Below are 22,645 nucleotides of genomic sequence, written 5' to 3' on the forward strand. Positions count from 1 at the left end.
TGCAGACCATTGTTTCTTACCTCAGGGGGACGCCCTATTCATACACTTTTCTTGGGGTTCTTTTGTTTTTGTAGATCTTCAAGCCTTCACCCGACTCAGATAGTAAACACAGACTGTCTCCTCAGATGTCCATCGTTCTCAGCATTGACTGAGAAATCTCAAAGACCCCGCCAGGGCCTCACGTCAGGTGATATGTCTGCGTTTCAGCAGCTTTAAACCCAATAGTCTACATATTTCTTAAACTACTTCCCATACAAACAACTTTCAATAACCCTAACAGTCCACTAGTTCTTTGCTTTCAGCAGAGATAGCATATGACCCCCTTTGGTGAAATATTGAGAAGATGGCTAGACGCAGGGGTAATACACACACATGCCTGGGCACGTCCATGTCACAAAAGGACAAGGACAAGGCCATATCCTGGGCTGTCACTATGTACAGGAGATAGATCTAATTGTAATATCAATAATCAAAGAAAGGGGATGGAGACATAACCCATGGGCTCTAGCACTTACCGCTCAGTTCTTGCTGAGAACTTAATCTTTGTAGATTGGGATAGGGAAGGCACAAAATGAGGTTTATAATAGCAAAGGTCTCTCATTAGCAGCCCTTTGATAAATTGCATTATTGTGTACTTTTGACTGCCTTGCCTGCCCTCCTCCTACTAATCCATCTCCCCAGGGATTACTACTGACATTCCATACCTCAGCAATTGCAATTTATTGCAAACAACCTGCTCCAGAAATATTTCCTTCTTTCCCTCAAATGTGGCATTTCTTCCCAAAATTACTAGTCTGAGTTGTGGGATGAACACCATTGATTTCTGGACCAATGACTGGTTTACAACTGAATATCACATGACCCATCAGGGCAAGAAGCAGGAACTTCACATCAAGAATCCCCCTTCCCACTGGCATACAGCCTTCTATTCGCTCTCGTCCTAGAATGTTGGAGCTATTGTTCTAACTCTCCCACCAAAGCCTGTACAGTTGAACTCACGATACTAAGGAAGCTTGACTTTACCATCATCGTGTCTGAGTATCTCACTATCATTCAAGATTTCTTAATCTCAAAAGAGCCTGTGAGGTAGGGAAGTAGCACTATAACCAATTTACAGATGGGGAAAGAGACTTATACAAGTTACACAAGAAACCCGTACCTGAGCCAAGATTTGAACTACAATCTCCTGTGTCCCAGTATAGTGTCCTATCCACTAGGGCATCCTTCCTACAGGAGAATTACTACATAAAGTTCTCCCACTGGTGGGTGAAATCCTGTCTCCATTCAAGGTTTGTCATTCATTTAAATGGGGCCAGGATTTTACTCATTAAAAATAATAAAATCCTCAGACTTTTCCAGACCAGTTTTCTGCAAGAAGCGGGTCATATGCAGAAAGATGTGGTGCAGTATAGAGGTTTTATTGAAACTTGTTTGAAAGGACCTGTGTAATTCAAGCAGGACTTCACCACTTGTGAGAAACATGGTCATCACAAATTCATGCTGATATTACCTCTCTGGCAGAATGTGCCCTGTTCATCTCTCACCAAAGATAGCAGAGGGGTCAGAACAGTTAAGAAAAAGATTTTTTTATTTAAAAAGTTAAATACATCTAAAATCTAGCACCAGGCGGAAACATGAATGCTGAACAGAAACAGCCAAGAACATTTAAATATCACTAGTAATAATTAACCCTCACATAATACACCTCTACCTCAATATAACGCTGTCCTTGGCCGTCAAAAAATCTTACCGCGTTATAGGTAAAACCGCATTATATCGAACTTGCTTTGATCCACCGGAGTGTGCAGTCTCCCCCTCTCCCCCCACCCCAGAGCACTGCTTTACTGCATTATATCCAAATGTGTGTTATATTAGGTCGCGTTATATCAGGGCAGAGGTGTAGCTTACATTTCCAAAGCATTTTACAAATATTAATGAATTAAGCCTCAACTTCCCTGTGAGGTAGGTAAGTATTATTAGCCCTATTTTATGATGGGAAACTGAGGCACAGATAAGTTATGTGACTTGTTCAAGGCCACACAGCAAGTCAGTGTCAGAGGCAGGATTAGTGCTCTGGGACTCCTGGCTTCCAATTACGTGCACAGATGATTACAAAATACCGCTTCTCTGAAAAGGCCTTTTCTTCCCTCCACGTCCTCTGTAAGACAGCTGACCCCATTTCAGAGTGATGTGAGAGGGTGCTTGCCAAAAGCTATTCATCAGAGGGTCTACATAGGAAGATTAAATTGGTAAGTAACATTTTTACAGACATACGCTGTGTGTCTGAAAGGTGTTTTTAAATAGATTTCTGACCATTCGTGCGCCCACACTGACAGAGTCACAAATGATGTAATTTTTCCTCAAGATGCAGCAGCAGCCATCAGAAGGCTGAGAGACCTGTCTGCAATTCTGGCCTAGTTCTCAATAAGACTGAAGTGCTGTTTCTTCACATTGGGATCCTGTCCCTGAAACAGGAATGTCTCTTTAGGGAAGGTGTAGTGGAGTAATCACCCCGCTCCGGCCCTGGAAGGGTAAAAGCAGCCCTGGAGAGGGCTGCAGCTCTGAAAGCTGGGCTGACTGGGAAAGCAGCCACAGCTGTAGCTGGTTTAATGAGGGCAATGGGCCAAGAGCAGGCAGTCTCCCTCTAGCTGGGGAGGGAGATGGACCTAGCTGCCTGAGTACTAACGGGTCCTGGAGTGAAGCAGGGCTGGGGAAAGCCAGAGGAGCTGGGGAGCTCTGGGTCAGCAACTCCCCAGCTGCATGGCCTTGAACAAGGCCCCTGGAGGTACTGGGTTGCAGGGAAAGGCAGCAGATCAAAACTTCCTTGCCTTTGATGACTGGCTTATACAGACTGCAGTTAGCCCCAGTGAAAGGGGGCTATATGGTGACTGGCAGTAGCCCATGACTGAGGCAAGGTGGGAATAGGGGGTGAGGGTTCCCCTGGGTGGGGAGACCCTGAAACTGCAGGGGTATTGCCAGGGGGCAGCACCTCAAACATAAGGGGCACCGAGTCCAGGGAGAGACATGGGGGCCAAGCGACAGTGCGAGAGCTAATTCCCAAGATGACAACCAGGAAGTGCCGCAGGGGTGGGTCACTGCATCATTACAGAAGGTTTCCTCCAAGAAAAGCTAACCCGGGTGCAGCTGGCCTGCACCAAAAGCAAGGAATGGGGGTGGAATTGTGGATTAATTTGAATGTGCAGCCATGGGATGAGGGGGATCGATCCACACTAGCACTTGGAAACAACAAAAAAGTTCATATCCCATGTGAAGAAGCCCTCCACGGTGCTTAGGTGGACGAACTGGATGTAACACACCTCTCAGTGGATGCCGATTATCACAAATTCATGCTGATATAACCTCTCTCTGGCAGAATCTGCCCTGTTCATCTCTCACCAAAGATGGCAGAGGGGTCAGAACACTTAGGAAAGTGCCAATTTTTGTCCGGTCAGTTTAAGCAGAGGAGAAGTCTCCTTAGCACATCCCCTGTGGATTGAAACAGTCTAATAAAAGTGGAGGAGCTCATGTCTGCATACATGATGACCCCATCTCTGTAAAACAAGATGGTGAAGAACCAAGCAGCTTCATTCAGACTATGGTTAAAAATTCAAACCATCTTTTAACATTGAAGTCACATGATTTAACCATTGGTAGTGTTGTTGAGTCCCCGCAGAGCCACTGCTGACAACGGGAGTCTCCCTGGGCCATCCTGCACCCAGGAGCTTGCAGTTCCAAAAGGGAGATGAAAGTCAAATAGTCCTTCCAGTCGCTATCTGGAGTCACTTTCACGACAGCTCGATCCGAAGGTCCTCCCCATATTTTCGAATCAGCTTCCCACGATTGTGGTTGACTGACCACCGCTCTGGAAGATGCTTCGGTTGCATGGTGTCCAGAAAGTGCTGCCGCCAGCGCCTCTCCAGCTCCATGAGTGAGCGCAGCCCCCCTTTGGCGAAGCACTGCACCACCTTCAGCCCATGCGGCATGTAGCTCTCATTACAAATCCTGCCAAGACACAAGGGGAGCTGGTTTCACGCAAACCCATTATGGGACTCTCGGTCTCCCAATACCGTGACGTGCTGGGCGCCCTCACACCCAAAGCACTTGACAAACACAAGGCTCAACTAGGCAGGCTCGACCAACAGAATTGTCCCCGACTACTCCCCACACCCGTAGCAAAGTAACCACCTGAGTGAGAGACTGTAAGCGTCTCACTGCAGGAAACGCGTAATCTATAGCCCCAATCTCACAAGTGTATTGGTGCTGGGGGTTCCCTGTGCCTGCACAGAGCTCTGCAGCACTGTTTGTAACGCACTGTGTAAACACCCAGTTTGTTAAACTCTGGCCCTGGTTTTACAAGGGGATTAAAACAACAGGAGGTACTTTTAAAGGAGCTCGGGGGGGGGGAAAAGTAGGCCTATTACTTAGCTCTACCAATGCTGCTGGGATTTTTGTTGCTGTTGTACTATTTATGTATCAGGGCACCTAGGGCCTTGGCTAGGTGTCTTTTTCTGTAACTGAAGTCTAAATACATAAATATACACATGCGCACACAGACGGCTAAAACATTAGACCTAGTCACTGGGCTCTTGTAATACCTGGTTTCCAGGCCTGCTGCTTCCTGGAGCATCTCTGAAGTAATGGTCTCTGTGTTAAAGAAGTCCTTTATTCCTTGCAGCAGCTCCTCCCTCCTGATGTCAGGCAAGCTGTCTGCATTCAGCAAAGCCCTGGCCCCTGACCGGACCTGCCTTCGCAGGGGATCCTCCAGCAGGCGCACCCCTTCCTCGCAGCCAATGGGGGCACCGAACTCCTCGGCCAGCCGCTGCTTGAGATGATTGTCGTAGTAATTGGAGATGGCATGGCAAGAAGTGCAAAGCAGCAGAACGTCATGGGAGTTGTGGTCCTTCATCTGGATGGGGAAGTGTCTCCTGTACTCATGAGGTACGATGTTCTTCCTGGGAAGGAAATAGCAACGCAGTCTTAACTAAGATTTCAGATGGCTGCTGCCATCAACTACTACTTACATGCCTGATAGAAGACTGATATAGAAAAGGAACCACCCCAGAAGCTGGAGCTTTCCACATTTGGTCTTAGCTCAGGAGTGTACTGTGCTTTTTTTTTTTTTTAAGTCAGAAAATCACCTGTAAAGACAGCATTGGATCAGTTCTCTGTGTGTACTCCACTGCCAATCTGATGATCTTAGTGACAGAAATGTATTTTTGCTTTCCACTTCTGTTCGCCCTGCAGAGACATCACTAGATTCTGTCCTGGCCAGTGCATCAAAAGAATTCCTAATAAAAGCCCCAATCCCGCAGGTACTTACGCGTATGTTTAACGATACTCCTAGGAGTGCTCTCATTAACCTCAAAGGGACGACTCGTGTGAAGTAAGGCACATGCCTCAGTGCTTGCAGGACTGGGCCCAATTCCAAATGCAGGACCAAATTCTACCCTCAGCTACACTGTGCATCCCCAGAGGGCACAAAGGAATTGCACAGTTGTAACTAACTGAAAAGTAAGGCCGACAGAATCTTTACTACTTGTGATAATGAACAAGTAAGAGGCATCCCAGCTTGACCTTCAGATCCCAGCATGAGTCTTGCAGGCAGGGCAATTAGAAAAAGACTCCTTTGTAACGTAGGTATGTTTTCTCCGGAAGCTACTGAGATACAATCAACAGGGAACCCTGTGTAAGAAGTCAAAGAAATTTGGGCCATTCTTTTAGATACATTTGGTTAAAAATGTTGAGACTACTCAAAGAAAGCCAAACCTCCATTCCACCTAAATGCTCCCTTTCCTAGTTACATGTCTTCTCCTATTTTACTTCTCTAACCCCCACCCTAATGTGTTAGGTCCATGTCTTGCAGATCTGACGAGTAGTAAGATTGCAGAATTCTACGGGCAATCCCATCAAGCATGCAGTATACTGAAACACATACAAGCTGTAAGTCAATTATCTTTCTGTTGTTTGTTTTCTTCATATTAAAAAAAAAAAATCAATGAAAATTAATCGCAACCCACCCCACAACCCAGAATGACCCCACAGGTATTTTTCAGAGCTGATTCACAGTTAAAGACAAAAATGTGTAAATTCATAAGAACAGGAGAATGGCCATACTGGGTCGTTTTAGTATTATGAAAATGTCTAATCAAAACCTTAATCTGTGGCATGTTACCCTCAATGAGGGCATCAGGGGTGGAATGAAATTTTATAAAGTTATGAGCAACTGCAAAATCACTACTAAGCACACCAAGGGTATGTCTATACCGCCCACATTACAGTGCGGCAGCACTGTGACCTCGGCAACGCAGTCATGGTTTATTGCCGGGGGAGAGCTCTCCTGGTGATAAAAAATAACCTCCCCGAATGAGCGGCGGTAGCTTTATTGCCGGGAGCTCCCGGCGATAAAGTGCTGTTTATACTGGCGCTTTTCAGCGCTAAAACTTTTGTCGCTCAGGAGTGTTTCTTCCACACCCCTGAATGACTCAAGTTTTAGCCCTGAAAGTGGCAGTGTAGACACAGCCTTAGTAGACATATGAGGATTTTTATCAAGCTGATGAAGCCCTGGGCTCTCATATGACATCTGAAGGGATGAAAAGAACTGTGCATGCGCACTGCTTGGCCTAAACTCAGGGGGCTGCAATGGAGAGGGAAAGCCACTGGGAAAGTTTGCAACAAGATTGTACAGGCCTCTGTAAAAACATTCCAACATCCTTTCCCAGACAATCTATGAAGAAAGCACCCTTAACCCAGAAGAAATCTGCAGCCAGACAGCCCCACTGTCACACAAAGGATTTTAGATTCTCTCCACAGTTTCTGATGCATTTGGATGAATTTTTCAGAAATTGGAAGCTTTCATTTAACAATAAATATGTCTGTCTTTTTCTGCTACAGAGGCACAGCTGTCCCACCATAATAGGGAGACCAGACAGCAAGTGTGAAAAATCGGGATGGGGTAATAGGAGCCAATATAAGAAAGAGACCCAAAAGTCGAGATTGTCTCTATAAAATTGGGACATCTGGTCACCCTACATTATAAAGTGACTGTGCTGCTGGTCAGTTCATGTAGCCTTGCAGGACACTGCTCCCAGCTAAACAATAGCAGCTGTAAAGACTAGAACTCACCCTCCTCCACACCAATTAGCTTTATGGATATGTAGGTGTCACAGCTCACCTGGGCCATTTAATGCTAACAACAGGATTAAATACAGAAAGGTGAGACAGTCAGGGTCCGGACACCAACAGGGAAAACAGATGGTTTAAATCCGTAAAATGATCAGTTAAACCACATGACTGCATATTGCTTTATTGTACTACATGAATAAGGTCTTTTATTAAAGCTTGTAATATTCTGAACTTGATGGTTATTACGAGATGTGTGTACAGACTATGGTTATGGAGCTACATATTAGTGAATACAGAAAACTGTGTTAATAATCCATACTACAGCTTCAGCTACACCTCCCAGCAGGGGCTAAGAAGTGAAGCAAGGAGGGGCACTGCCCAAACTGGAAGTTTACATGAAACTGGCTTCAAGTAATGATACATTGTCCAGCCCAGAAAAGACAATGATGGGCCATTAGAGTTAACAGAAAGACATTGAGACACCCAGGCTATCAAGTCAAGAGGGAATTTCCCCATTCTGAATAAACATGGGGCACCATAGATTGGGGGGGAGAGAGGGGGAGTGGAAAGCCTTTAAAAACAGGCTTGGGACTCAGGTTTTTTATCCAGACTTTTAAGGACAGTCTTGTGGCGAGACGCTCTCCATGAACGCTGGATCCCCACCTCTAGGTAGTGCGTATGCTGAGAAACTGTCTTATGGCAAAGGGTAACTTATATCATAAAAGGGATTTTATCTAATATGGAAGTGTAGAAGCCTAGGTTATTTTTATGTTTATTTGCTGTGTCACCTGTATAGGTTTGCTTCCCCTTATTCTTATCTTTGAATCTGTGGTTTTGCTAGTAAATAAACTTTTTGTTTATTTTTACCCCAAGCAAGTCTCTCGCATGCAAGCTGTGGGCAATGTGCATGCCAAAGTATCCAGGGGGCTGGTTTTACATCTTCTCAGGTGGCAAACCGGAAAGTCAGAGTATCTGGTAGTTAAGAACTCAGAAAGTACAGATTTGGGGAGACTAGGAACTGGAAGGGCGGTTGGTGTCACACTCCAAGGAGTGATTAGACTGGTGAGAGCATGCACTTGTGGGCTGGCTACTGGTGTCAGTGATCTGAACCACAGCTGCACAGCACGAAGGCCTCCAAAGTTAAAGGGCGGACAGTGACAGAACCCCTTATTGGTCTTGGTTGTTCCCAAAACATCACACAGGGTTTTTTCTTCTCTTTCTTTGAGAAAAAAGTTAAACTGAGGAGGTATGCATACCACTAGCCTGTCCAGGCTGGACTGCAGCCTGCACTCTCTGTTTGAACACAGCTTGTTCTCCAGCGAGAGTAAACACAACTGTTCTCTACTGGAAGGAATGTCAACCTCTCTCCCATGTCAATCTTGTCCAGAGACAAACGATTAAGGCTGCGAGTCTGCCATGGATTCTATAACTTCTGCAGAGGCCAGTGTGGCTGGTTTCTGGGTTTCCTGAGCAGCTTGGGCAAGCTGCACCAGCCACTGCTGGGGCAGTATCGGGCCACCATGTCCCCCTCCCTTCCTGCCCCAGCAGCAGCAGTAATTTGGGTGTGAGAGGGGGCTCAGGGCTGGGGCAGAGGTTTAGGGTGCGGGGCGGCGCTTACCTTGGGGGGCTCCTCAGAAGCAGCTGGCATGTCCCTACAGTTCCTAGGGAGAGGGACCAGGGGGCTCCGCACGCTGCCCCTGCCTGCACGTTCCCAGCCAATGAGAGCTGCGAAGCCAGCGCTTGTGGTGTGGGCAGCACACAGAACCCCCCGGCCTCCCCTTCCCCCAGGAGCTGCAGGGACATGCCAGCTGGTTCTGACGAGCTGCGCAGAGCCAGGTAGGGAGCCTACCAGCCCTCTTCCTTCCCTAAACCCCCAAGAAGCACCCTTTTCACCCTGGCCTGCTCTCTCCACACCCCCCCCAGGAGCACCCACGGTGCTCCAGCCCACTCTCTCCTCTCCTCTTTCCCCCTCCCCCGAGGAGTGCCCACAGCACTGTCTCTCCTCCCCCCATGGAGCCCCCGTGGTACCCCAGCCCGCCCTCTCTTCTCTTCCCCTCCCATGGCACACCCGTGGCACCCTGCCCTCCCCCCACACTCCCCTGGAGCACCTGCGGTGACCTGGCCCAAGTTCTAGTCAGGGGTATACAGTACAAGTCATGGACAGGTCACAGGCTGTGAATTTTTGTTTACTGACCTCTCCATGACTTTTACTAAAAATACCCATGTCAAGGTTCCTCCCTTACTCTGAACTTTAGGATACAGATGTGGGGACCTACATGGACACTTCTAAGCTTAATTACTAGCTTAGATCTGGTAACACTGCCACCATCCAGAAATGTCAGTGTCTGGAACACTTCCTGTTCCCCCAAAACCTTCCCCTCCCTGGGCAGCCTTGAGAGGCTTTTTCACCAAGTTCCTGGTGAACACCAATCCAACCCCTTGGATCTTAAAACAAGGAAAAATCAATCAAGCTGAAAGAAAGAAAGAAAGAAATCATCTCTGTAAAATCAGGATGGAAAATACTTTACAGGGTAATCAGATTCTTATAGCCCAGAGGAACCCCCTCTAGCCTTAGGTTCAAAGTTACAGCAAACAGAGGTAAAATCCTCTCAGCAAAAAGGAACATTTACAAGTTGAGAACACAAAAATAAGACTAACACGCCTTGTCTGGCTGTTACTTACAAGTTTGAAACATGAGAGACTGATTCAGAAAGATTTGGAGAGCCTGGATTGACGTCTGGTCCCTCTTAATCCCAAGAGCGAACAACCCCCAAAACAAAGAGCACAAACAAAAGACTTCCCCCCACCAAGATCTGAAAGTATCTTGTCCCCTTATTGGTCCTCTGGTCAGGTGTCAGCCAGGTTTACTGGTAAAAGAGATATTAACTCTTAACTATCTGTTTATGACAACCCATAACTAAAACGTAGCCTTACATATGATCATGTGGTCCTTGAATGGCTGCAGCCTACCAGAGATATACACACTGAATTTTACACAAGCATGACTGTTTCCCAGTTTACCTCCCACTAGTAAACAACACAAAGTTCCTTATGGTAGAGACTGAACTTAATCAGGGTCTGGGTCTCACTCTACCAGATGTATTTTTCTTCCCTGCACTGTGTAAAAACTCACCGGATGTAGGATTCTCTCTTGCCACACACCACACACAGGTTCTCCTTAACAGTCAGATAGTAATCGACTTGTGACTCAGGACGTCCTGAGGGCTCGAACTGCAACTTCACAACAAATGGATCTGTGCTCACCAACTCTGGAAGGGTGGAGGCAGAGAGGGCCTTTAACCATTGCATGTGGAAAGCTAAATGAATTATGCACAAAGTTGGTGGACACATCCTGTTTATTCCTTCCCCCAACATCTCCAGTAATTGGATCTCTGTTCAGACCTGGGCCCTTTCTCAAAAGTATCATTTCTCACCCAACAATATCATGGCAAAGAAAAGATCCCTTTCCTAGATACAGACTAATATGAGGACTGGAATACGTACTTCCAATGCCCTTGTCCAGGTACCACTGGGCCTTTTTGCGATCACAAGTGCACAGAGGCTGTCCGTCTGGTGCATGCAGGAAGCAGTTATCATACAGGGGAGATTTTCTGTGAAACAGGATGAACATCATGACAATTAAAATAAACAGGACCCCTAGAAACAGAGCTCTATGTATCTACATATTTAATGCTACATACATGCAGCATCCTTTACGTCAGACGAGTGCCCTCAGAAGTAAACACACTTCTAGCCCTCAGCAACGTGTATTTATGGGCCAAGCACCATACTGTCAGAACAGGCTGTCACTGAGGGCAGCAAACTCCTTACTGACGGACTGTTCTGGCTACAACTACTGGTTGTGAAGGATCTGTTTTTCAGATCAGCAGCCAGTACCCATGAAGCTGGGAACTTTGAACCCTCTGTTGACGCTATCATTGACAATAGGCTTGCTTACATTTCAGAATTAAAAGTGAGCAACTCTCAATAGTGAAAAGTAACCTATATGTTTAAAATCTGGTTCAGATGCTCTCCGGTGTTTTCACCAATACAGGGAAGGAATTATTTTTTTCCAAACAATATCTTTACTTTGACAACATCCCTTTAACAAAACTAAATGCCTGAGGAGGAAGATGGCTGCATCTTCCAGCCAGGAGGCCCTGAGCAGAATGGCGGCAACAAAGCTAGATAATTGCTCAGGAGCAGGGATGGACAGCTACTGTTGTAGTGCAAAGTGCTCCTTCCCCTACAATCCTTACTCTATTCACCAGCACCAGTGTGATCACAGCAGCAAAGAATTCCCTCAGTTGAACTGCTACCGCAAGAAGCATCAGGCCAAGAACTCTTGCACAAATAAAAATTATTCAGTAATTCATACTGTCTCTACAGTAGGGAATTTGACAAAAATATTCCCACCAGTGCATGTTGATTAAAAAAAAAAAAAACCCCACCACATAGGAAGATGTTGGGATTGGTCTATTCCAGGGGTCTGCAACCTACAGCACGTGTGCCAAAGGTGGCACGCGAGCCGATTTTTCATGGCACACGGGGTGAGCTGAGCTGCTCAGCCCGCCGCCGCTCTGGGGTTCCCGCTGCTGGCCTCTGCCAGCCGCGTTCCTGCCACCGCCGCCGCTCTGGGGTTCCCGCTGCTGGCCCCTTACCAGTCAGGGTCCCCTCTGGTCCCACTCAGCACCCACTGCTGCCCTGGGGGAAAGAACCCTCGGCTGGCAGCGGGCTGAGACCCCAGCTGGTAAGGAGCCAGCAGCCGAAATCTGGGGTTTCCACCGCCGGCTCCTGCTAGCTGTGGTCCTGCTGTCAGTCCCACTCAGCGCCAAATGCTGGCCTCGGGGATAGAACCCCAGGCTGGCAGAGGGCTGAGACCCCAGCTGGCAAGGAGCTGGTGGTGGAAACCCCAGAGAAGCAGTGGGCTGAGCTGCTCAGCCTGCTGCCACTCCGGGGTTCCTGCTGCTGGCTCCTTGCCAGCCGAGGTCCCACTCAGCACCTGCTGCTGGGCTGGAGGATGGAACTCCAGGCTGGCAATGGGCTGAGGCCCTAGCTGGCAAGGAGTCGGTGGTGGAAACCCCAGAGCAGTGGCGGTCAGCCCGCCACTGCTCTGGGGTTCTGGCTGCTGGCCCCTTGACAGCTGGGGTCCCCACAGCCCCGCTCACCTTGCTTCCAGTTGCAGTTCCAGCGCAGGCCCCCCACCAGACAGGGTTCAGGTTTCCGGCTCTGCTCAGCCACCAGCTCCACTCACCTCAGCTGCCAATCTGGGATTCCAGCCGCTGACCTCTTGCCAGCTAGTTATCAACTTATAACTCAGAAGCCTGTGTGCAGCTTAAAGTATCTAAATAGGTGCTACCAGACATTGGAAAACTCAGCAAGGAAAAGCAAGGGCAAGGATCACACTGAACTAATAAGATCTGCATTTAAATTTAAATAAAGCTTCTGAAACACTTTGAAAACCTTGTTTACTTTACGTATAACAGTAGTTTGGTTATATATTATAGACTTATAGAGAGATCTTTTAAAAATAGGTTCAAAGGTATTACCGGCACGCGAAGCCTTAAATTAGAGCATATACATGAAGACTCAGCACACCACTGCTGAAAGGCTGCCGACCCCTGGTCTATTCTAGGGCTCGTACCAGTGATTATCAGCAGTTCAGGTGAACTGGTAGTAAGCAGTGAAGGCAACATTATCTTGGCTGGCCAGGCTAAACATAGGATACAGAAAATAAATGGAGAGGCAGGTGTAATAACTCAGTCAAAGGTGTCATCTGAGTGATTTGTGCATCCATTTTTTTTTTCAAATTAAAACAAACATTCTCCTAGAAATCAACAACAGAAAAAAACATTTTGATCATATCTAATTTAACCCTAGGGACCAGGGAAGGATTATTCCCTACAATATGTTCTCCAGCACTTTGTCTTGACTAGTTTTAAGTCTCTCTAATGAAGGAGCTTCTTGTTTTTTAAAAAAAAAATAAACGATCAAATACACACAACCTGGATTTAGCTTAGAATTCTGTTCAATCAGCTATTTAGTTTTTCCTAGGGGGCTGAGCCCTTCTTGGACTGTTTGATGTTGGCTCAAAATGTTTCCTGGAGATATGAAGAGACCAGAAAAAAATCACACGTAAGTAACAGAAAACTGTTATTTCTATTTTAATTGTTAAAGAATACTAATGAATCAGTTTTCTGGCTCCATTAAATTATCTCCCCCACAGGTAACCTGAGAATCTTAAAGGAGAAAGTTAATGTTGAAATGTCTATTTTTTCTTTTCATTTGGCTATGACTGAAGTTGTTTAACTCCCCATGTTTGTGTATATAAAATCTGATATAATCAAATTAAATTTAAAAACAGGCATATCAATTCTGCATCTCCCCTTGCTGGATTCAGATTAAGACGGTTTATCTAACTTGTTTTAATTAAAAAACATTGTATATAAAATAACTGAAGTTTCAGACAGTCAGATTCCATTGTTACATAAGAATTTAGAATTTGCCTGATCAGATCAGACCATTGGTTGAAGTCTCGTAACCTGCCTCCAGCAATAGTTAACAGCTGGTGCCTGCAAAGAAAATGACCCCCTCAGTCTAGCATTATCCATCCTGCCTGGCCAACTGTGAAATGCTCTGCTTCAGTGCAGGCCAGAGATTTTCCTTCCTGAGCTCTGAGGCAGTCAAATTATACCTGATTATATCCCTATTTTATAAAGCAGAATGGCAAATGTCCTGTTGCTCTGAGGTGCACTCAGTGGGTTAGAAGCTCTATAGCATCAGAACGATCTTGAGCTTTCTTTTAGCCTTTAAACGTACCTGATTCATTTTTTTCCATCACTTATATCTTAGATTTAACTCTCAGGGTTAGCTACTGAAGACCAGCAATAGTGAATGTGCATAACCATAATGAGCAGGGCTGGAAGTATCAATCAAAATCCTGTCCTTGCAAGTTTAGTTAAGGTGCATATAGTAAAAAAAGCTCATGCAATTACCTTGCCGAATATCCCACACCGAGAGGCTTTCGCTTCTGTTTGCGGGGATCTTTCACTTGTTGATTTACTGGGGACTGGCCATTAGCTGGTGACTTCCGATTCCTTGGTTTCTGCTGGGAGTCCACCTCTCCATTTCCATCATCTCCTAGACTGCTGCTACTTCTTCCTCTGAATGGGACATCCATCAAGCCCTGGCACTTGTCCAGTACTTTTTGCCAAGCAACAACAGCATTTTCACCTCCAGATGCAGCAGGGATGAAGAAAAATCCCAGCAGACGGAGAAACACAGCCACTGAAACCTGGGCATCCTTAGCAGCATAAGTGACCTGGGGAAAAGAGCCAGAGCTCTGTGTTACTGCGCAGAAGGAGGGCTAACGCCTTGTGAGGACCTAATACAAGATCCCCCAACACAGCAAATGTGAAACATCATTTCTAAATAAAGAGGGAGTAGCATTTATTTGACTTAGGAACTTACACTGAGATCCAGCACTGAGCGCTGAAGTAAGGGTCTGGGAGCCTCTACTGTTCCCTACCTAGAACCACAGACCCGCCTCTTCATTATGCAATCTGAAGCCCTTTCAGTAATCTACAGTGTAGCCAGTTGACCCCTAGCGGGAGCCAGAAGGTATTATATTGTAGATTGCTACAAAGTCAAATTTTAAGAGTGAAGGACAAGCAGAGCTCAAAAGACAATATTTGCATATGCTCACTGTAATCCTGTCTGTTGTACACCACTCAAAATGATCACACAGACAGACTAACTTCAAAGGTAGACACACCTTTATATAGTTACCTCCCTGCTCTCCAAAAGCTCAATGATAATCTACTGATTATAGGCTCCGTCCTGAAAGGGCTGAGCACACAGGCTCTTGTCAAGCAAAGTCCTTGAGCATCTACTTAAAGTTAAGCATGAGTAGTTCCATTCAAGTCTATGTGATTACTCATGTGCTTGAAGTTAAGCAGGTGCTCAAGGACTTTGCTGAATCAGGATGAGCGTGCTCAGCACCTTCAAGACTCAACCCCCAAACCAGATCCAGGCCACTCACAAAATCCTCACAGATCAACAATCACCAGGTCCCTGGCGCTTGCCTATGAATAAGAGATAATACCTGGCACTTCAATCCTCTTACATCCAAATATGTCACACAGCTTTCCAAAGATTAAGCCTTGAACACACCCCAGCCCCACACACCCCTCCAAGACAGGAAATTATCCCCATTTAAAGAGAGGGAAACTGAAGCAGAGAGAGATGAAACATCTGGACCAGTCACACACTGAGCTTGTGGCAGAGCTGGAACAGACCCCAGATCTCTTGACTCCAAATCCTGTCCTTTAGCCACAAGACTATTCCTCCTCACAGAAGAATAGCTACAATCAGAAGACACACCTGGTCTTGAGTCAGCTCTTCTGCCTCCCAGTTGCTGCAGCGCAAGTGAAGAGATTTGTCGAGAGGGCAGTTTAGGACGTTCTCAGCTAGAGATTTGAGGCTGAGTCCATTACAGAGCAGATCCTTCCTTCAGTTTAACAAACAAAAGCAAATAAATGGATAAAAGCACCAATCAAATTGAAAAATGTTTGCATCCACCTTGAATCTATTTGAACAAGAGGAACTACTGAAGTGTGTGATCAGACGATATATGTGTCAGTGACCACTATCGGAACAGGCACCTGCTCATCTATAAGCTTTACTGACTAAGCTAGCATAGCTCTTGGTTCTTTAGGCCACTGGTTAGTTTTAGAGCAGAAGATTTCAAGCATGAATGTTACCAATTCCTTCTTGAAGCTGTTTCACATAATACAGACACTAGATCATTACAGAATCTAAGAATTTCTTTTTGAGAGAAAGAGTGGGGATCTTTTCATCAGCTGTCTGCCTCTGAATGAAAAGGAGAGAGATCCTACAGTAACAGGCAAGTTTGCTGTATGGAACTGAAATGCCACTAGACCAAATGGCCAGGAATGGGCTACATATTGCTGAGAAATGAGAGATAAAGTCACTGCTTTAGAGGAGAAGAATCAGAAAATACACATTTCAACTGCCCGATGAAAGACTCAAGGATTCCATGTTCTCTAATCATCGTTGCTAAAGCGGCGGCACAAGGCCAACAGACCTACATCCCAAATCAGTTACACAGGACAAAGGCCTGTAAAATATTCTAATTGAGGAGTGTTTCTAGGCAAAAGGTTATAACTTTATTCCTTTAACATGAAAGTAACATTAGAAAATATTGTTGTATCTTCAATGTTTCACTGGAAACAGAATTATTAAAGGGGAAAATTAAAAGCTGATACATTTCTCAAGAAGTCTAATAATCATCTCTTTCCACTCATCTGCTGACCACTCAATTTACATAGTTAGAATTTGTTTGTGAGTCTTCCTCCATCACTGAGCACTATATCCAATATGCATGTCAGTTTGCCCTCCCCTCCTCCAAAAGCAACGTAGGCCAAATCCAAATATTTAGGTGGGAGGAAGGAAGATAGGGTCTCCAATATTTGAAGTTTAATTTTCCTTTCAGTAGTCACCATGCACATAAATGAACAGTTAAGTTGCCGTGTTTATGTACATGGTGTAAATGGTGACAGGCAATGTTTCAAATCCTGGCTGTTAGATATAGAGCCAGTCTGAGAAGGCTGTTCACCTGATTATGATATAACCAGTGTTTTCCATGGTGTGAAAGCCCATAAGCACTCAGAATGGGTCTGCAAAACCCCTTTCAAGAGGACAAAATAAGTAGTACACCCTAGAAGACGGAGAGAAAAAACAGTCTACTGTATATGGAGACCAGGTGTATTTCCCTTTCTGCCTCTTTAAAGTCTTTGTCTTAATGATCAAGACTCTCTTACAATTCAGTACTAGTTTAGTTTGAAATTGTGAGCCACTGGGTAGAAGTTCAATATATACACCCTGCTTGGAAGTATTAGTTGAGTTCCTAATAGACGCCCTCATTACAAAAACCACCACCACAAATGGCACTACTTGGCTTCCATACTCACAGCCTCAGCACAGAGCGCAAAGACTGAACGGGCCATGGAGACTCTACCCCCTTGTCCCCGGAAGAGTTGTTCTGCCTGGGTCATAGATTGAGGCATACTGCAAGGGGAGGGAGAGGGGGGGAAAGAGGAGGCTTGCACTACTGCTACCCAGGCCATAACTGTTCTGAGGACAAATCCAGGACTACCAATGTAGCATCCTTCATCAGAATCAAATTCATTTTTTAAGATTTCCAATTAAAATTGTACACCTCAAATACACTGCTGTTGTCTATGGATACGTACCTCTGTCTCATTGCGAGGTACCGGAGGTCTACGCTCCCTTTGACTGCAAGGCCATAGTCCTGAAGTAGCTTGCAAGAATCTTCCCAACATCCGACTCCAACTTTTAATATAGTGCTATCTGCCAAGATGTTCAGTAAAGACTTTGGGACAGTCTGTCCATTGCTGACCAACTTGGGCAATCGAATAAGAATGCAAAAGCCACTGGAAGAGGCCATCTGTAAGAGGGATACAGGACTGGCCTTTCCTTCCACTGACACCTGAAATCAAAGAACCAAACAGCACTGGTGTTAGAGTATTAGTGTCTGGGTACAGAACAAGCCACAACAGAATCATAGGCATTACAGATAGAAAAGACCTAGTAAGTGATTTAGTCCAGCGTATCTCAAATGCGGCCACCAGGGCCTTTTCTTGCGGCAACAGCATGCTGGCTTGTGATTGGGAGGGGGCAAAGTAGTGGCCCCTCCCTCTCCTTGGTGCTTCTGGATGCACTGCCTTGGTGTTGGCTGCTGGGGCTGGGCCCTGCCCAACTCTGGAGACACCTGGGCACAATGCTGGAGGAGCAGGCAGCCAGTGACTTTCCCACCTTCCCAGGGGCAGTGAGGCTTAGGCCATGGGGCTACAGGCTCCAGCCGCGTAACAGCAGACCCCATCCTCTGGACACCAAGCTTCAGGTGCCAACCCACTTACTGCCTCCCCTGGCCCCAATTCAGGGCTTAATTCGTCCCCAGGCTTGCCAGGGCTGAGTAAGTCTCACTTTTCACAGAGGATTTGTATGTTTGTTAATATCACTTTTCACAAGAGACTTACTAGCTAGCAATAAATAAATTACAATGATTTGGATGTGTATATGTGCATATTTATTTGTTTTTCCTAAAGCTAACTAAGTACGTTAGAGAAAAGTGTGAGAGCGGCCACCAGCAAGAGTTGGTGGCTGCACTCTGAGGCCACCAAATAATTTGTCCTGAGAACCTGTCCACTGTAGCACTGTTTCATACAATGTATTCTCCAGTGCATTATCAAGTCTAATTTTAAGAGAGACAAGCAATATGGCTTCCCCCATTTTTCTTGGGTGATTATTTCACAGCCTAACAGATTTCACCATTCAGTCCTTTTTTTCCCCTTAGCTTAGTTAATGTATGCAGTGTAGGTGAAATTCACCCTTCAGAAGAGGGCCAGCCCAGGGTCTAGACATCACTTAAATCCCACTGAAAACCAGTTGTGAACACTTAAATAGGCCTTGCGCTGGCCCTCTTCTGGGAATTTCACATTCTGTTAGGTCCAATATTTTACATGTTCAGCTATAAATAGCTGCAATTTCTCCTCTTTTAGTTTATTTTAAGTAGTTATAGTTTTTAAAATAGGTAAGCTCCTTAAAAATATAAGGCTAAATTAATACAAGTCTAGCAAGTTACCTTGAAAGAAACACTGTACAAATATATAGTATCTAATCAATCAAAAACAGTTATAATTCTATCAATAGAATATGTTAAGAGTTATTCCAAAAGTTTAACAAATGATGATCTCAATACATTTCAAATCCATGCTCAGTTAATTTAAGTTTTTATTAAAATCAAAATCAATAGACTCTTACTGGGTTCCCTGGTGGTAACTGCACAGGCAATTTCAAGAGTCATTTCTGGTGTGTCCATTCTAATTACTTAAACCAGAAATGAATCATAGAATCATAGAATATCAGGGTTGGAATGGACCTCATGAGGTCATGTAGTCCAACCCCCTGCTCAAAGCAGGATCAATCCCCAACTAAATCATCCCACCCAGGGCTTTGTCAAGCCTGACTTTAAAAGCTTCTAAGGAAGGAGATTCCACTACCTCCCTAGGTAACCCAATGGTGTTGATGCAAGAAATATTCAAAGCCTCATCAATTCTCTGCCTCTGCCCTAGGAGACTGGAGAACAGATTTTCCTTGATCAAACACTTACCCACTCGCAGTCAATCCCAAGGACTGGCCACCTCTGCAGCTCCTTCTTCAGTAATGGTTCCACTCGATCCCACTCCTCTGCCTCTGAAACTATCACTATTTCTGCACCAAGGATCTTCTCTACCCAGGAAATGGTGGGAGAACTAACACATGAATGTAACTCCTTCTCCTCCACTTCCGTCAGTTCCTCATCTTCTGACCTTCTCAGAACTCCAACTTGGTTACGACCACGACAGACCCTTTCTTTCCGACGCTGGCTTACTTTCCACAAAACCAGACCCCCTACTGCAATGCCCAACAGGGTGGCCACAGTAACTGTCACTGCTGTCTGTCTGGGCATTTTTCATCCTCCTCCACTTCACCCACTCAAAATAGCACTGCAGAATTTTCTTATAGACTGCAATGAAAAAAGCAGGACAGATGAATAGATGTTTAAGAATTTATTCAAAATTTCTTTAATATAAAATTAAGAAAATCAAACTGCCACTATTTAGACAAAGATCTAAGTACAGCTCAGGATCATAAAGCAACATGGAATTTTTAAAATGTACTAGACTCTGTTCAGCAATAAATCAGGAATCAAAGCAAATGACATACCCTGGAGAATGGGTGTGTTAAATGCTAATGAGTCTAAATTCAGGTCTTGGTTACACCAATTATACCAAAATCTAGAGTAATTCCACTCATTTACATCACTGTAAGAAAAGAATTTGGTCCAGAATCCAGTATTTCTCAAACTTCTGAAAGCTCACGTCTCACTCCTTCAATCCCAACAAGTGCTGCTAAAGGCCCAAGCAACTGAAATTCTCATGATATTCGTCTAATTTGATGAGCAACATAATAGTTCACAATGTTGACATTTAAAGCCTCAACACCAGCATCTATGTATGTCACCCATTAAAATGATTGGGGCAGTTCACACCTTTGACCTGTTTTTAAAATCAAAGAAGACTCCGCAAAACAACTGGGAGGTCCAGACAGCCAGGGATGTGCCCAAAGCTTTGGTAAGTGCTGCCGTAATGTATGCGTTTGGGGAACATCTATTTCTACTTCATCAGTGAATATAAGTACTTCTATGATCTTGCACAGCAGTAATTCCTCGGATCCCAACACCTGATCTACACTAGAAAATTCGGTCAGTTTAAGTAAGTTGGTCAGGGATGTGAAAAATGTACACCTCTGAGCAGCATTGTTAAACCAGCCTAAATCCCCATGTAGAATTCTTTCATCAACCTAGTTACTGCCTCTCAGGGACATGGATCACCCCTAGTGTCAGCACAGGTAGTGTCTACACTGAAGCGCTATCGTGGCAGAGCCGCATTGCTGTAGCACATTAAGTGTAGGCATACCTTAAGACCAGGTCTAAACTACAGACTTATATTGATATAACTACATTGGTCAGGAGTGTGAAAAATCCACACCCATGAGTCATGTAGTTACACAACCTAATGTCCAGTGTAGGCAGCGCTATGTCGGCAGGAGAGCTTCTCCTGTCAACACAGCTACAACCTGTCACAGAGGTGGATTAACTAGACTGATAGAAGCAGCTCTCTAATAAGCACAGGAACATCTTCACTTAAGCACCACAGCGGTGCAACTGCATCGATGCAGCGTTTTAACTGTAGACCTGCCCTAAGTAATATAGATCCTGATACTACAAGGTGACTATGCATCCATGTGTAGCCCCACTCACTTCAATGTCCTCCAGTGCAAACAACCTAATTTTCAGGTGGAGTTTGATGAATGGGACCATCTGATGATGCTGCCTGCGATGGCAGGGATTGAACTCAATGACACGGGGTCCCTTCCAGTCCTATGTCCATGAGTGTGCAAAGCTAAACATGGAAAGCCACTCATTTGCAGGATGGGGTTTTAATACTCCAATCCTGCAAACAGTTTCAAGCATGTGAGTACCTGCAGATGTGAGCAGCACTGACTTCACTGGGAGGACTCACGTCCTGCACAGTTACAAGTGTCTGTTTCAGGACTGAGGCCTCTGGCCCCGATCCTGCAAGCCGAACCTAGTGGGAGGAGCCAGGCAGCACCATACCCTCCGCACTCCCCCATCCCAGATCCGGGGAACAGCTGGACGCATCAGCAGGGAGAGACCAACATGAGACACCCCGCAGGCTGCTCTGGACCCCACAAGCACGAGGAGAAAACACCCCCTTGTAAACCCTGCCCTTGGCAGCCTGCCAGCCCGGCACTGCCGCAGCGCGGGAGCAGCGTGGCCCCACCGCGCACACCTGGCGGGGCGCAGGGGGGATTCCTGGGACGGGGCCATATTTGGGGTCTGCAGCGGCAGGATGCCTGGGGCTGGGCGCTCGAGGAGGCGCCATCGGCAGCCGGGCGCGGCAGGGAAGAAGCAGCAGCACCATGTTCCAGCAGCCCCCCGCCCCCCTACAGAGAACCGCGCGCCGGGTTCCGCAGCCGCCTCGCTGCCCCCCACCTGTCTGCGCCTGGGCCCGCAGCGGAACGCTGGCTTCTCCCCGGCACCAGGAGCCCACCGCGCTGCAGCCCCCACACCCTGCGGCACCGACAGAGGCTTCCGGCGGGTACACAGCCGGAGCGCCCGTATTAACGGACACTTCCGGTCTCGTGTTCCTACGGGGCGGAGCCTCCCATGTAGCCCGGAGTTCTTCTAGGCCTGTGGGCGCTGCCATCTTGTACGGCAAGCGCGGTCCGGCTGCGTAGGGCTGTGCAGGGGCTGCGTTGAGTCCAGTTATCCCAGGGGCTCGGGTTCTGTGGTTAAATCAGTGCTGCAAAGCTCCGTGCACGTCATAAGATATCTAGATAAACTTTTTAGTTCATGTTGGAGAAAGGTGATCAGATGTCACAATTTTATAGAGACAGTCCAGATATTTGGGGCTTTTTCTTATGTAGGCACTTATTATCCCCTACCCCCGTCCCGATTTTTCACACTTGCTGTCTGGTCACCCTAATTACCCACAGCCCCTTGTCCTGATTTTTCAAATTCGCTGTCTGTGCTGGAGAGCAGCCTGTGGTTGTAGGGATGTTGGTACCAACTCTATAGGAGGTCAAAGAGAGAAGTCCAGGTTGTGGAAGCTAAGTTGAGATTATTAGGTGAAATGCATAAATCCTTGGTCTCCACAGTAACTTTGTCTGAAATACGTTCAGTGCTACATGTAGGGCTGGCTAGGGCCACATCTACACTAGTGAGCTCAGAGCCACACATCTGTACTGCTGTAAGATCACTCCAGTAGCCACTCTATGCTATCAACATAATTATTAAACCGTAATTAAACCACCTCCAATGAGCGGCGGTAGCTATATCGGCACTAGCGTAGAT

General features: G+C 46.0%; 1 protein-coding gene across 1 annotated transcript; it reads right to left on the reverse strand.

The window, feature by feature from the left end:
- Positions 1 to 1,982: 1,982 nt before the first annotated feature.
- EXD2 (exonuclease 3'-5' domain containing 2) lies at positions 1,983 to 21,882 on the reverse strand. Its single transcript, XM_030559709.1, has 9 exons — positions 21,785 to 21,882; positions 19,337 to 19,732; positions 17,397 to 17,653; positions 15,505 to 15,631; positions 14,118 to 14,443; positions 10,627 to 10,733; positions 10,256 to 10,391; positions 4,596 to 4,952; positions 1,983 to 4,002 (listed from the first exon to the last, which is right to left on the reverse strand). Exons 2-9 carry the CDS (start codon positions 19,673 to 19,675, stop codon positions 3,786 to 3,788), a joined length of 1,866 nt encoding a protein of 621 aa, XP_030415569.1. The 5' UTR covers positions 19,676 to 19,732; positions 21,785 to 21,882; the 3' UTR covers positions 1,983 to 3,785.
- Positions 21,883 to 22,645: the final 763 nt, after the last annotated feature.

The sequence above is a fragment of the Gopherus evgoodei genome, chromosome 4 (assembly GCF_007399415.2).
Source record: "Gopherus evgoodei ecotype Sinaloan lineage chromosome 4, rGopEvg1_v1.p, whole genome shotgun sequence".
In the NCBI taxonomy this organism is placed as follows: domain Eukaryota; kingdom Metazoa; phylum Chordata; order Testudines; family Testudinidae; genus Gopherus; species Gopherus evgoodei.